The sequence below is a fragment of the Gorilla gorilla genome, chromosome 16 (genome assembly GCF_029281585.2).
Source record: "Gorilla gorilla gorilla isolate KB3781 chromosome 16, NHGRI_mGorGor1-v2.1_pri, whole genome shotgun sequence".
In the NCBI taxonomy this organism is placed as follows: domain Eukaryota; kingdom Metazoa; phylum Chordata; class Mammalia; order Primates; family Hominidae; genus Gorilla; species Gorilla gorilla.
This window is the reverse complement of record NC_073240.2, coordinates 50,986,825-51,000,190: the sequence shown is the minus strand read 5'-3', so window position 1 is coordinate 51,000,190 and position 13,366 is coordinate 50,986,825. Positions and strand designations below refer to the sequence as shown.

The 13,366-nt window shown below is 41.6% G+C and overlaps 1 protein-coding gene across 2 annotated transcripts in view; it reads right to left on the bottom strand.

The window, feature by feature from the left end:
- The window catches only part of SLC27A2 (solute carrier family 27 member 2), a 54,084-nt gene that overhangs the window by 19,775 nt on the left and 20,943 nt on the right, over positions 1–13,366 (bottom strand). For both annotated transcript variants that reach the window (XM_004056173.5, XM_055362987.2), the window contains one exon: positions 11,193–11,317. In XM_004056173.5, the coding sequence (XP_004056221.4) occupies positions 11,193–11,317 (125 nt within the window). The remainder of the gene's footprint in view (positions 1–11,192; positions 11,318–13,366) is intronic.

Here is a 13,366-nt window from a genome sequence, read left to right as displayed (position 1 = left end):
ACGATTTTGCAATTGTGAATTGTGCTGCTATAAAAATGCGTGTAGAAGTATCTTTTTTGAATAATGACTTCTTTTCCTCTGGGTAGATACCCAGTAAGTGGGATTGCTGGATCAATGGTAGTTCTACTTTTAGTTATTTAAGGAATCTCCATGCTGTTTTCCATAGTGGCTGTACTAGTTTACATTCCCACCAGTAGTGTAGAAGTGTTCCCTGTTCCTGCATCCACGCCAACATCTGCTGTTTTTGATTTTTTTGATTATGGCCATTCTTGAAGGAGTAAGGTGGTATCGCATTGTAGTTTTGATTTGCATTTCCCTGATCATTAGTGATGTTGAACATTTTTTCATATGTTTATTGGCCATTTGTATATCTTCTTTTGAGAATTGTCTATTCATGTCCTTAGCCCACTTTTTGATGAGATTGTTTGTTTTTCTCTTACTGAGTTTGTTGTAGATTCTGGATATTATTCCTTTGTCAGATGTATAGATTGTGAAGATTTTCTCCCACTCCGTGGGTTGTCTGTTTACTCTGCTGACTGTTCCTTTTGCTGTGCAAACGTTCTTTAGTTTAATTAGGTCCTAGCTATTTATCTTTGTTTTTATTGCATTTGCTTTCGGGTTCTTGGTCATGAAATCCTTGCCTAAGTCAATGTCTAGAAGGGTTCTTCCAATGTTATATTCTAGAATTTTTATAGTTTCAGGTGTCAGGTTTAAGTTCTTAATCCATCTTGAGTTGAGTTTTGTATAAGGTGAGAGATGAGAATCCAGTTTTATTCTTCTACACATGGGTTGGCAAGTATCTGAGCACCGTTTGTTGAATAGGGTGTACTTTGCCCCCTTTATGATTTTGTTTACTTGGTCGAAGATTAGTTGACTGTAAGTATTTAGCTTTATTTCTGGTTTCTCTATTCTGTGGCAATGGTCTACAAGCCTGTTTTTATACCAGTACCAGGCTGTTTTGGTGACTATGGCCTTATAGTATAGTTTGAAGTGGGGTAATGTAATGCCTCCAGATTTGTTCTTTTTGCTTAGCCTTGCTTTGGCTATGCGGGCTCTTTTTTTGGTTCCATATGAATTTTAGAATTTTTTTTTCTAATTCTGTGAAGGATGATGGTGGTATTTTGATGGGATTGCATTGAATTTGTAGATTGCTTTTGGCAGTATGGTCATTTTCACAATATTGATTCTACCCAGCCATAAGCATGGGATATGTTTCCATTTGTTTGTTTAGTTTATGATTACTTTCAGCAGCGTTTTGTAGTTTTATGTAGAGGCCTTTTGACTCCTTGGTTAGATATATTCTTAGGTATTTTATTTTTTTTGCAGCTATTGTAAAAGGGGTTGAGTTCTTGATTTGAGTCTTTGCTTGGTCGCTGTTGGTGTATAGAAGAGCTACTGATTTGTGTACATTAATCTTGTATCTGGAAACTATGCTGAATTCTTTTATCAGTCCTAGGAGCTTTCTAGAGGAGTCCTTAAGAGTTTTCAAGGTAAATGATCATATCATCAGCAAGCAGTGACAGTTTGACTTCCTCTTTACTGATTTGGATGCCCTATATTTCTTTCTCTTGTCTGATTGGTCTGGCTAGGACTTCCAGTACTATGTTAAAGAGGAGTGGTGAGAGTGGGCATCCTTGTCTTGTTCCAGTTCTCAGGGGGGATGCTTTCAACTTTTCCCCATTCAGTATTATGTTGGCAGTGGGTTTATTATAGACGGGTTTTATTACTTTAAGGTATGTCCCTTGTATGCTGATTTTGCTGAGAGTTTTAATCATAAAGAGATGCTGGATTTTCTTGAATGCTTTTTCTGCATCTATTGAGATTATCATGTGATTTTTTACATTTTGTTTATGTGGTGTATCACATTTATTGACTTGCATATGTGAAACCATCCCTGCATCCCTGGCATGAAACCCACTTGATCATGGTGGATTATCTTTTTGATATGTTGTTGGATTTGGCTAGCTAGTATTTTGTTAAGGATTTTAGCATCTGTGTTCATGAAGGATATTGGTCTGCAGTTTTCTTTTTTGGTTATGTCCTTTCTGGTTTTGGTATTAGGGTGATTCTGGCTCTATGGAATGAATTAGGGAGGGTTCCTTCTTTCTATCTTGTGGAATAGTGTCAAAAGAATTGGTACCAATTCCTCTTTGAACATCTGGTAGAATACTGCTGTGAATCCATCTGGTCCTGGACTTTTTTTTGTTGGTAATTTTTAAATTACCATTTCAATCTTGCTGCTTGTTATTGGTCTGTTCCAGGGTATCTAATTCTTCCTGATTTAAGCCAGGAGGGTTGTATTTTTTCCAGGAATGTATCCAGCTCTTCTAGGTTTTCTAGTTTATGTGCGTAAGGGTGTTCATAGTAGCCTTGAATGATCTTTTGTATTTCAGTGGTGTTAGTTGTAATATCTACTGTTTTGTTTCTTAGTGAGGTTATTTGGATTTTTTCTCTTCTTTTCTTGGTTAATCTTACTAATGGTCTATCAATTTTATCTTTCCAAAGAACCAGCTTTTTGTTTCATTTATCTTTTTTTTTTTTTTTGATTTGTTTCAATTTCATTTAGTTCTGCTCTGATCTTGGTTATTTCCCTTCTTCTGCTGGGTTTGGGTTTGGTTTGTTCTTGTTTCTCTAGTTTCTTGAGGTGTGACCTTAGATTGTCTGTTTGTGTTCTTCCAGTGTTTTTGTTACAGGCGTTTAGGGCTATGAACATTCCTCTTAGCACCGCCTTTGTTGTATCCCAGAGGTTTTGATGGGTTGTGTCATTGTTGTCATTCAGTTTGAAGAATTTTTTCATTTCTGTCTTGATTTTGTTTTTGACCCAATGCTCATTCAGGAGCAGGTTATTTAATTTCCCTGTATTTGCACGGTTTTGAAGGTTCCTTTGGAGTTAATTTCCAGTTTTATTCCACTGTGGTCTGAGAGAGTGCTGGATATAATTTCAATTTTCTTAAATTTATTGAAGTTCATTTTATGGGCTACCATGTGGTCTATCTTGGTGAAAGTTAGAAAGTTATGTGCTGTTGAATAGAATGTGTATTCTGCTGCTGTTGGATGAAATGTTCTGTATATATCTGTTAAGTCCACTTGTTCCAAAGTATAGTTTAAATCCATTGTTTCTTTGTTGACTTTCTGTCTTGATGACCTGTCTAGTGCTGTCAGTGGAGTATTGAAGTCCCCCACTGTTATTGTGTTGCTGTCTATCTTATTTCTTAGGTCTAGTAGCAATTGCTTTATAAATTTGGGAGCTCCAGTGTTAGGTGCATATATATTTAGGATTGTGATATTTTCCTGCTGGACAAGGCCTTTTACAATTCTATACTGTCTCTCTTTGTCTCTTTTAACCACTGTTGCTTTAAAGTTTGTTTTGTCTGATATAGGAATAGCTACCTCTGCTCACTTTTCATGTCCTTTCACATGAAATGCCTTTTTCTACCTGTTTACTTTAAGTTTATGTGAGTCCTTATGTGCTAGGTGAGTCTCCTGAAGGCAGCAGTTGGTTGTTGAGTTCTTATCCATTCTGCAGTTCTGCATCTTTTAAGTGGAGCATTTAGGCCATTTACATTCAATGTTAGTATTGAAATGTGAGGTACTGTTGCTTTCATCATGCTCTTCGTTGCCTGTGAACTTTTGTTTTTTTGTTGTTTGCTTTTTAACTTGTATTCTTGTTTTATAGGTCTTGTGTGATTTATGCTGTAAAGAGGTTGTGTTATGATGTGTTTGCAGGATTTGTTTCAAGATTTAGAGCTTCTTTTAGCAGGTCTTGTAGTGGTAACGTGGTAATGGCGAATTCTCTCAGCATTTGTTTGTCTGAAAACGACTATATCTTTTCTTCATATATGATGCTTAGTTTTGCTGGATACAAAATTCTTGGCTTACACTTGTTTTGTTTGAGGTGGTTGAAGATAGGGCCCCAATCCCTTCTAGCTTGTAGGGTTTCTGCTGAGAAATCTTCTGTTAATCTAATAGGTTTTCCTTTATAGCTTACCAGGTGTTTCTGTCTCACAGCTCTTAAGATTCTTTCCTTGGTCTTAACTTTGGATAACCTGATGACAATGTGCCTAGGCAAAGATCTTTTTGTGAATTTCCCAGGTGTTCTTTGTGCTTCATGTATTTGCATGTCTAGGTCTAGCAAGGCTGGGAAGTTTTCCTCAATTATTCACCCAAATATGTTTTACAAGTGTTTAGAATTGTCTTCTTCATCAGGAACATCAAGTATTCTTAGGTTTGGTCTTTTAATCCTAGACTTCTTGGAGGCTTTGTTCACATTTCCTTATTATTTTTTCTTTGTCTTTATTTATTGGGTTAATTCAAAGACCTTGACTTCGAGCTCTGAATTTCTTTCTTCTACTTGTTCAATTCTATTGCTGAGACTTTCCAGAGCATTTAGCATTTCTAAAAGTGTGTCCAAAGTTTCCTGAATTTTTGCTTGTTTTCTTCATTTCCTTTTTTTTTTTTTTTTTTTTGAGACAGAGTCTCACTCTGTCTCCCAGGCTGGAGTGCAGTGGCGCGATCTTGGCTCACTGCAAGCTCTGCCTCCCGGGTTCATGCCATTCTCCTGCCTCAGCCTCCTGAGTAGCTGGGACTACAGGCGCCTGCCACCACTCCAGCTAATTTTTTTGTATTTTTAGTAGAGAAGGGGTTTCACTGTGTTAGCCAGGATGGTCTCGATCTCCCGACCTTGTGATCTGCCCGCCTCAGCCTCCCAAAGTGCTGGGATTACAGGCTTGAGCCACCATGCCCAGCCCTGTTTTTTTTCTTTAAGCTATCTATTTCCTTGAATATTTCTCCTTTCACTCTTGAAACATTTTTTGGATTTCCTTGCATTGGGCTTCATATTTCTCTGGTTCCTCCCTGATTAGCTTAATAACTAACCTCCTGAATTATTTTTCAGGCAAATCAGCGATTTCTTCTTGGTTTGGATTCATTGCTGGTGAACTAGTGTGATCTTTTGGGGATGTTGATGAGCCTTGGCTTGTCATATTAGCAGGGTTGGTTTTCTGATTCCTTCTCATTTGGGTCGGCTCTGTCAGATGGAAGGTCTAGGGCTGAAGGGTGTTGTTCAGAATTTTGTCCCATGGGGTGTTCCTTTGATGTAATACTCTCCCCCTTTTCCTATGGATGTGGCTCCTGTGAGCCAAACTGCAGTGATTGTTGTCTCTCTTCTGGGTCTAGCCACCCAGCAAGTCTACCTGGCTCTGGGCTGGTACTGGGGGTTGTCTGAACAGAGTCCTGTGATGTGAACCATTTATGGGTCTCTCAGCCATGGATACCAGCACCTGTTCCAGTGGAAGTGGCAGAGGATGCAATGACTCCATGGGATCCTTAACTTTGGTGGTTTAATGCCCTGTTTTGTGCTGTTGGCCTCCTGCCACGAGGTGGTACTTTCCAGAAAGCATCAGCTGTAATAGTGTGGACAGGCACCAGCAGTGGGCAGGGCCCTAGAATTCCTAAGATTATATGTTCTTTGTCCTCTGATACCAAGGTGGATAGGGAAGGACCATCGGGTGGGGCCAGGGCTAGGCCTGCCTGAGCTCAGACTCTCCTTGGTCAGGTCTTGCTGTGGCCGCTGTGGGGGATGGGGGCGAGATTCCCAGGTCACTGGAGTTGTGTACCTAAGAGGATTATGGCTGTCTCTGCTGAGTCATGCAGATTGTCAGGGAAGTGGGGGAAAGTTGGCAGTCACAGGCCTCACCCAGCTTCCAGGCAACCTGAATGGCTGGTCTCACTCCCACCGTGCCCCCTCAATGGCCCCGAGTCTGTTTCCAGGTGGAGGACGAGTCAGGCTTGAAAACTTGCCCAAGGCTTTCTGCCTCCCAGCTGTTAAAGAAAGGGGTTTAGTTCTTCTCCGCCTGTGGAGTCTGCAAGCCAGATTCACACCCTCCCTGGAGTTCTGGCCAGGAGTCTTCTTGCCCCGTTCAAATTGTCCCAAAGTTTAGCTAGAGAATTCCTTCTCCCTGTGGAGTTTTGCCCCCTGCTCCTCTGGCCACCCTCCTGATGGATCCCTGTGGTGCCAGGCGGGAATGGGCTGCTAGGGGACCCAGTGAGCTCCCAGGGCCTTTCTGCAGCTTCCTCTACCTTTGTATTTTGCTCGGTTTGGCTCTCTAACTTGACTCGGCTCCAGGTAAAGTTGGGAACTTCTACAAACAGACCTTCAGCTTCTCCAGTATGTGTTCGGGAGATGAGGGTCTCCCTTTCCCACTTCTGCAGTTGGGGCGATCACAGTATTTGGGGTGTCTCCCAGGTCCTCTAGGAGCAGTCCACTTCTTTCAGAGGGTCTGTGGGTCCTCATGGGGTTGCTGGTTAGTTCTTGCAGTCAAGCTGGAGCTAAAATTCACAATGTGAGCCTCTCATGCTGCTCTGTCTGGAGCCACAATCTAGTCCTGCCTCCCGCTCGCCATGATCCCCTGTCCTCCGTATTTTACTTCTTACACAGATTTTCAAATAACTCCCCTGTTTTAAGCCTGACACTTCATCCCACCTTCAGCTGTATTCAAAGCCTGCAATTTCTCAGCCTTCAGGAAGGCAACTGGCTTCCTTCCTGTTGGGACTTGCCTCTTAAGTTAAGTTTCACCCTTCTCAGCCTACTATGTCAGTCACTGTTATCTTTTAGCTTCCTATACTATGTAGTTCATGGTTGCAATGTCTCTTAGTTTCTGAGATGATGGTGCTTGTGTGTGTTTTTCTCATTGCCTTGTTTTGGGGTGACTTCCAAGAGGTGAAAGGGAAGAAGGTCTTTATCACCTTAGAAAAACTCCAGAGTCCCTGTTCTTAATAATTAATATGTTACACTTCTGCCTGGACAAGTCTCCACCTGTTTGCTTTACAGAAGAGGCCCTTCATCCTTCTGTGTATTCTCACATCGTAGCCAAAAGGACTGTCTAAAAATGCCATCTCCCACATTGCTCTTCCATGTAAGGCCCTTTAGTCATGGCTTGTCATGTTCACATTTGAGCCTCAGCAGAGTAAAGCCCTTGCCACCTGACCCAGCCCCTCAGCTTCACCTCCTGCCAGAATGCTTGCAGTTCCCAGTGTGCTGGGTCCTTCATCTCACTGCTCACGTGATTTTCCTGCTAGCCAGAAGCCCTTCTTTTCTTGCCTGGCTGCAGAACTTCTCCGTACTCTTCAAAGCCCACCTTCCCTGGTGAACCTTCCTGATTCTGCTCCCCTTCCCTCTTTCTTTTGGCCTCCCTCTGTCTTGGGCCCCAGTCATATTGGCCACCCTCCACTCTGTGCTGCAACAGATCCATCCATTCTCTTTTTTGAACAGAATGAAGCTGATGCAGAGACAGAAATTTTAGGCTAGAAGGGACCACAGAGGTTATCTAATTCTGGGGGGATGCAGTCAACACTAGAGGTAAGTTGAATCTATTCAGCTTTTTCAGGGTTCTGGCCAATATTATTTCTCCTTCCAAATATCATGGTTCTATGTGTGGCCCCTGGAACTCTTTTTTGGTTCCCTTTCTGTCTTCCTCCTCCCACACTCCAGCAGGTGTCATAAAGCCTCATTGAGACCCCTGTACTGGAGCCTTGTCCAGTACAGACTGTAGCTTCAGTCTGTAACTGGAGGAAAGAAACACTGAGCTTTAGCAATATCATGCTCCAATAAATAACTTTCCCTAGATGACATTGTTTTTAGGCAACTACAAAAACCAAATGGGAGCTGACAACCATACACTGCAAGAAATGAATCAGAATGGCCTTTCATTACAAACAGTCGCTCTGAAAGCAAAGGCCCAAATACAATGCGGGAAGATGGCAAAATAGAAAATATTCACTATAATATTTTAAAAATCACTTAAGTCAGTAGCTTTGCTATCCTATCCCCTCCTCAACCTCAGATGAGAGTGATTAACTAAGTAGAATGTTTTCCCTTATTTCTTCCTTTGTGTAAGTGGGCAGAATTTTCATTGATTCATTCAACAAATATGTATGGGGTACTTATTATGAGCTACACACTGTTAGGCATGGAAAGTGATAATGATAATAATGGCAACATGTGTTGAGCATTTACTAAGTTCCAGCTACTATGTGGTTTACATATATCAACTCAGGTTGTCTTCATAGACCCCATGTGAGGTAGGTACTATTATCTCCTTGTTGGCTGATGGGAAGCTGAGATTTAGAGAGGTTAACTATCCTGCTCCAATGCCAGAGTCAGAATGCAGGCCGACTAACTCCAGAGTACTTGCTCTCAGCACTACTTTAAGTACCTGGAGCCAAATCTCAACCACTGACCTGAGCATGGTTGGAAGCATTCTCCATAGCCCCTGCTCTACTAGAGAAGCTACTGAATATGGTTAAGAAGAGGGCAGAGAAGCACAGTGGCTTCTACCTCCCAACACTGGCCCCAGATTCTCCTGATGAGCTGGGCCATGTATGTCTGTGGATGGGTGTCACTTGGTTTAGCTGTTCTGCTAAGGCAGAGGTTGCCTCCCTGGCATCCAGTGCTTGGGGGTCGCTGGTGGGGTTAGTCCCTCCAGCAACAGCGTATTCTAGGCAGCTCTAAGGGTGAAGAAGTTCCTGATTACATTGATCCAGGCCCTTCCCCCATTCATTCTAGTTTTTATCCAATTCTTTTTTTTTTTTTTGCAAAGTCTTTTTGATATAATCTTTCCCTACATCCCACACAATCTGTACTTCCTACTTCCTATGATGACCTATGATTAAATTAAAAAAAATTTGCATAGATCTCCTGCTTGTCTAATGACATATGATTGTTTTCTTTCTTTCTTTCTTTTTCTTTCTTTTTTTTTTTTTTTTTTTGAGACAGGGTCTTGTTCTGTCGCCAAGGCTTGAGTGCAGTGGTGCAATCTTGGCTCACAGCAACATCTGCCTCCTGCTTTCAAGCAACTCTCCTGCTTCAGCCTCCCGAGTAGTCGGGATTACAGGCACGTGCCAACAAGCCCCGCTAATTTTTGTATTTTTAGTAGAGACTAGGTTTCTCCATGTTGGCCAGGCTGGTCTTGAACTCCTGACCTTCAATGATCTGCCCGCCTCTACCTCCCAAAGTGTTGGGATTACAGGCATGAGCCACCGTGCCTGGACTGATGACCTATAATTTAAAAAAATCTTTAACTGAAGGTTTTTTTTTGAGATAACTTTGATCTTTTATTATACTTTTTATAAATATTTTCCAAACAGAACTCAGGGGTGGGGAAGCACTGGCAAATAGGAAGTCCAGGGGTCATTCAAGATTATGCATTAAATCATAGTATATTTTGAAGTTGTAAAACCCCAATGAAATTGTCTTTGTTTTCCAGTATTTGAGACAACAGTAAGAGAAAAACTGGGAGAGTGCATGCATGTGTGTATGTGTGCATGTGTATATGTGGATATGTGTGGGCCTGAAGACAGCTACACACAAACATATTTATTTTCATCCAGTCCAAAGGAAGCTCCCATTAGAACATACAGAAACAACACACACTCCCCAGGAGATTTTCTACCTGACAAAGGGGTGCCTTTAAGGTAGAGAAGAAAAGCCCAGCAGAAGGGTCCCATATGGATTTCTGGATTTTAATAGAGAGACATGCTATCTTGGGGGCCACGTGGAATATTAATGTGAAAAAAATTCAATAATGACATGAACAGAACTGCTGTGGAAAATACCCTAACCCAACTCACTGCTAATGATGATCCTCGAGAATCTATTGAATATGCCAAAAAATCAGAATAATATGTGCTAAGCCCAAACATTTTGGGGAAACATTTTAGCTCCCTCAACTCAACTACACATTTTTCAGGGGCAAGGATTTAGAGGTTCAGTCCACAAAATCTGTTGATGCCTATGATGTGTCATTTACAGATCTTGGTGCCATAGATCTGGTAGTGGACAGAGCCCCTGCTCATATGCGGCTTTCATTTAATTGGGGCGAGGGGGGGCAGACAATAATCACATAAACCTTTACTATGTCAGGAGTGACAGGTGCCATGAAATGCAGTGACAAGCTGGACAGTGAGGGGCAGATGATATGTTTGATTATTAGCAGAAGAGGCCTGTCTTCTAATGAGGCAACATCTGGGCAGAGACTGAGTAAAGTGAGGTGAGAGAGACCTGGGGGAAGAGCATCTGACACTTCTTTCCGCGTCACACGGCAGCTGGTATGTTAGGTGAGTACAACAGGTGCTTATCAATAGCAATTTATCAACTTAGTGATCCTTTGAGTTTAAACTGACTGAATAAAGGAACTAGAATCTGGTGAAAGGGATTAGAATCTGGTGAGTTTACTGCATTGTCCAGTACAGTGGTTCTCAACTAGGGTAGCATTTGCCTGCCAAGGGACATTTGGCAGTTTCTGGAGACATTTTGATGATCATGACCTGGGGAGGTGGGGAGGTTACTACTGGCATCTCGTGGGCAAAGTCCAAAGGGTGCTAAACACTCTACAATGCACAGAATAAGTCCGCGCGGCAAAGAATTAAAAGCCCAAAATGTCAGCAGTGCCACCATTGATAAATCCTATCTGATACCAGATCTCTGATGAGAGTTGAGGGACTGGGCAGGAGGAGCTCTTGAGAACAACCCCATCGAGAGCTGAACATCTGCAAACAGGGCAGATCCAAGGCCATTGGAGATGCCCTGGGGCATCTGTTCCCAGCTTGGTGACAGACTTGGCTGGCTGGTTTCAAAGTCACACAGAGATTTATTTATTAAACAGCATTAAGTAAAAGTTTCCTGTATGCCTTCGGTATAACAGAAAACAAGGAGACAAGATGTGGTTCCAGCCATCAAAGATATTACAGCCAAGGAAGGATGGGAGACATGAACACAAACTCCTGCAACATGACAAGGGCCACAGAGGGTAGAAATAAAATGACATAGGGGAGAAGAGTAATGACTTTTGTTGGAGTGACCCAAATAGGTTTAATGCATGAGGTATCATTTGAACTGGGCTTTGACAATGGCTTTTAGTAAGCAGAGGGGGAAATGCAGGATATGCTAGGTGGGGAGTAAGATGTGAAAACAAGTAAAAAGGCAGGAAATAATCATCATCATAATAATAATATTAACTCCCACCTACTAAGTCCCCTCTATATGGTAGGTATAGTGCCAAGTACTTTATCATGAGAATTGTATCCTAAACTCAAAACTGATATATGCAAATCAGTTGAAGCCTAGCACAACCCAAAGTGACTTGAATTTCCATCTTACCCATTTCAAAATGATAGTAAAACGGAGGGAGTGTTACCTGTGGTGAGTTGCATAAATACCGAAGCAGTTCACCGATATACTGAATGACAGTGACGTTGTATTTTCTGCAGTCATCCCAAAACTGGCTGGCTGAAAATTTAGTCCGCAAGGCAAGAGTAGCACCTACAGAGAAAGCACAGAAAGTGTCAAGAAAGAAATGGTGGAAAAAATTCTCCCAGTTATGTTTGTCAACTTTGAAAGGTAGAAATTTAAAAATAAATTATATTTGCAAACAAGTATTGAGTACCTTATATTCAAATGCAAAAAATTAGTAAGACACGGTTTTGTTCGATAGGGGCTTCCAATCTATGGAGGAGAAGACTCATACAAAGGTCATTTTAATAAAAGTTAGCTTGCAGTAAGAGATTCAAATGAGGTCCTAAGAGGGAGGGAGGGGAGAGGGAAAGAGATTTCATGCAATATATATATATATATTATATTATATATATACTAAATATATGTATAAATAGAGTGAGACTCTGTCTCAAGTATATATATATACACACATACATATATATATACACACACATACATATATATTATATATATATACACACACACATACATATATATGTATTTTATATATATATATTTGAGACAGAGTCTTGCTCTATTTTTTTTTCTTTTTTTGAGACAGAGTCTCGCTCTGTCACCCAGGCTGGAGTGCAGTGGTGCCATCTCGACTCACTGCAACACCCGCCCCCCAGGTTCAAGTGATTCTCCTGCCTCAGCCTCCTGAGTAGCTGGGATTACAGGCGCGTGCCACCACACCTGGCAAATTTTTTGTATTTTTAGTAGAGAAGGGGTTTCACTGTGTTAGCCAGGATGGTCTCAATCTCCTGACCTCGTGATCTGTCCCCCTCGGCCTCCCAAAGTGCTGAGATTACAGGCATGAGCCACCGTACCTGGCCCGGGTCTCACTCTATTGCCCAGGCTGGAGTGCAGTGGTGAAATCTTGGCTCACTGCAACCTCTGCCTTGTGGGTTCTCGTGCCTCAGCCTCTAAGTAGCTGGGATTACAGGTGGACACCATCATGCCTAGCTAATTTTTGTATTTTTTAAGAAGAGATGGGGTTTTGCCACATTGACCAGGCTGGTCTCAAACTCCTGACCTCAAGTGATTCACCCACCTCAACCTCCCAAAGTGCTGGGATTACAGGCATAAGCCACTGTGCCTGGCCCATTCATGCAATATTTTAAATAACTTTGTGCATAAAACAAAGTTTGTGTTAAGTACTTATGCGTAGTATTTTCCACTTGTGGTGTCCTGGTGCTTAAAAAGTTACAGATTTTGGAGCATTTTGGATTTCAAATTTTTGGATTGTGTGTGTGTGTGTGTGTGTGTTTGAGCTGCTATAACAAAATAGTACAGATGGGTGGCTTAAACAACATTTATCTCTTGCAGTTCTGGAGGCTGGGAAGTCCCGATCAAGGTGTCTGGTGTCTGGTGAGGGCATTTTTCCTGGTTTGGGGATGGTCATCATCTCCCTGTGTCCTTACATGGAACAGAATAGAGTCAGGAAAGAAGCTGGCTGTCTCCTGTTCTGATAAGGGCACTACCTTTCATGAAGGCACTACTCTCATGACCCAATTACTTCCCAAAGGCCCTACCTGCTAATACCATCATATTGGTGGTTAGGATGTCAACATATACATTTTTGGGGGACACAAATATCCATCCATAACATGCATGCATATACACACACGCATATATGTGTGTGTATATACATATGTGTATATATTTTTATATATACATATATGATTATTTAAAATGAAATGCCATATGAGAGAAAAAGTTGTTTATTTAGCTCAGTCAGAAAGTTACATATAGCTTCCTGGAAGAGTTGGCTATTGAACTTTGCGGTAATGTATACAAGTGACATGAATCCTCCTGGAAGGAGAGAGGATGGCAACTCCAATTTGAATAGTAAAGTCTGAGAAGGAAAGAGAAGAGATGGCAAGCCAAGCCAAGCCAAGTATTCTGATGGAGTTGCCATCTTCTCTCCTTCTAGTAGAGCTGAAAAGCTGTGGAAATGGGAGATTACAGAAGAGTGCACACAACTGCAGAAGTTTAAAGCTGATGGAGATTAACATGCAAGTTTCTAACGATGGAAATGACATGACAGAATCTAAGACTCAAGTGTCATAACCTAAATTTTTTTTTTTTACAGTC